Here is a 2,500-nt window from a genome sequence, read left to right on the forward strand (position 1 = left end):
GGATAACAGCAGACTGGCTGCTTGTAAAATATACGACAGGTCTGGACCACTCGCAAATTTTGTTCGTATCTGAAAAAAATCTTAGGATACGAAAACATTGGTGAATGCCACAAATTCTCCTAAATAACTCGTACGCACAACTTAAGAACAAACCTGTGCGTACGAACGGTTCTTGCATGAGGCCCATTGTTTTTAATAGTTAAAGAGCTACAATGTAAATATATGCTTCACAAATAATGCAAACCCTGTTTTAAAAACCTTTATATCATTGTCAGTTTTGCATTTTACTGTTAAACATGTTGAATTCTATGGTTAAATACAAGTGCAAACATCAGCAGCAGCAACTAGCTGTAGCACTTCAAGCACAGCCTAAAGGACTTCCGAGAGTAGGATTTTAATATTTTTGACAGAATGACTAAACCTGGAGTTGTTTTAAGATAGCAGTGACTCATGTTGGTCTTGTTTAGACTAGCCATGTCAGATTGGCCAAAGTTATTATTTTTTTCTTAAACTGAGTGGGTTGAACACATATTCATAACTTTTCCACAGAACTCCACTTAAAAGAATTGAAACTTTAAAATCACAGACTCACTAAAATAACATGGACCACTGTCATCCCACCACATGGATACTCCTGATTAACAGGGACAAGCAAACCGCTGTGCGAAAGTGTAACAACATAATTTTTTCATGTTGTATCTCACTGTAAGACAAGTTTTATGATTTTTCAACAGATGCGTATTGATTAGAAAGGAAAAAGAAAACTTACAGACTATTTAAGAGAACAAAACAAAAACCCAGCCCTGTGAAAATAAAATGGCACAAACTTAGATTAAAAAGTCTGAGGTGATTTATCAACATCTTTTTAATACTAAATGCTTTACTATAATTTGTACAACTGTCAGAAACAAGAAGCGTTGGTGAGTGTATGATGTAACTTGGTGTTTTATTAAATAAGTACAGCATTCAGAAGGCTGGTGAAGTTTTCTTAATTTGCTTGTTTCCTGCCCACCCACCCTGTTGTGTAAAGCACTTTTTGTTGACAGGAAGTCCAAGGTGACAGCGACATGTTGAACGTGACACAATACGTTACCTTCCACAGCTCTTTTGAAGAAGACCTTGCAGCTTCCACACGTCACGACGCCGTAGTGACACCCTGATGCCTCGTCCCCACAAACCAGACATACTTTGGCCGTCGACGAGGGTTGTCTGAGTGGCGAGCTAACGAAAAGGACAAACAAAAGTTTTCAGAGTGAATGAAATACAACAAACTTCAAACAGTCAACGTTAAATCCTTGTCCTGACTGCCCTTTTCCATAATTGATGAACAATGATAAACTAATCTTTACAACCTGCTGACAGTAGCGGCACAATGTGGCGAGCCATAAAGATGTCTGCCGACCAGGAGAGAGTGGCTCTGATTTATGACTCCGCTGGGCTTCCAGAGATGACACGGACAGAATTATGGAGGGGATTATTTAAATTCAATAAGCAGAGAGAGACATTGAGCTGGATGTCAAACCTAAACAGAATCCAAACCATGCGCCCCTTTATATGGTATAAAACCTGAGTTACTGGAAAAAAAGCCTGATGAGTTGTATTTAAAGATCAAATCATCAAGGCCTGATTATTAGTAGTACTGACTGTACGATGAGGAACATGGTATCTTGTTTCGATTCACTCAGCCACAACAAACAGTCGAAACACCAGAACTGATGACAGACCGTTGTGTGTGTTTTTTTTTTCTTCCTTGATCCAAGGCATTGTTTACTTTGGCAGCATTTACCTTTTTCACTGCTGACTGATTACTAGAATTACAGTGAAGCTCAGGATGCCCAGCATGTTCTTACTGCTTCTCCAAATCAGAATTATGAGTGATGGTGATGAGCGTCAATGGTGATCTTAGCTCATCACTTTCAGCTTCAGAACTTAAATATGAACCATTCACTGTTTTTATCTATTTATTGTTTTAGTTTTTTCCAAATAGAACAACAAAAAGCTACAAATTGGCTCTTTTTGCAAAGCGCACAATAAAAAAGTTGCACACGTAAACCGTGTGCAGCAGATAGCAACATAAGTTGCTTCGAAACTTGTCATATCTTTATGGATAAGAGTGCTACCAGTACTGTGTGTGCTAATACACCATGTATAGTTGGGGGTATAGTTGATGATGTCAGACTGTATTTTGTTACCTTTTGTTTTTAAAAGTCAAATGGTTTTTCAGTCCCTTCAGAAAGTCACAATGTTGTGATTATCATTTTTAAAACCAATTTATTTAGTCCCTGTTATTGTTCAGTCTTGCAATTTTGACCAATCATTACAACTTTTTTAAAATACATTTTAGTAATTACCCAAAAGCTTCATGTATTTATTGGTCTGTTTTAAACATATATGGATAAATGCAAAATAATTCTCTGGTGAACCATTTCCCATCATGCTCACTCACAGAACACACACACACCAAGAGCGTGAAGGTAGAAGGGTACAAAGAGAGAACACT

General features: G+C 37.6%; 1 protein-coding gene across 1 annotated transcript in view; it reads right to left on the reverse strand.

The window, feature by feature from the left end:
- The window catches only part of nr3c2 (nuclear receptor subfamily 3, group C, member 2), a 91,153-nt gene that overhangs the window by 35,621 nt on the left and 53,032 nt on the right, over positions 1-2,500 (reverse strand). Inside the window, exon 3 of the mRNA XM_014022475.1 lies at positions 1,094-1,221. Within this exon, the coding sequence (XP_013877929.1) occupies positions 1,094-1,221 (128 nt within the window). The remainder of the gene's footprint in view (positions 1-1,093; positions 1,222-2,500) is intronic.

Source organism: Austrofundulus limnaeus, unplaced genomic scaffold (assembly GCF_001266775.1).
Source record: "Austrofundulus limnaeus strain Quisiro unplaced genomic scaffold, Austrofundulus_limnaeus-1.0 Scaffold331, whole genome shotgun sequence".
NCBI lineage: Eukaryota > Metazoa > Chordata > Actinopteri > Cyprinodontiformes > Rivulidae > Austrofundulus > Austrofundulus limnaeus.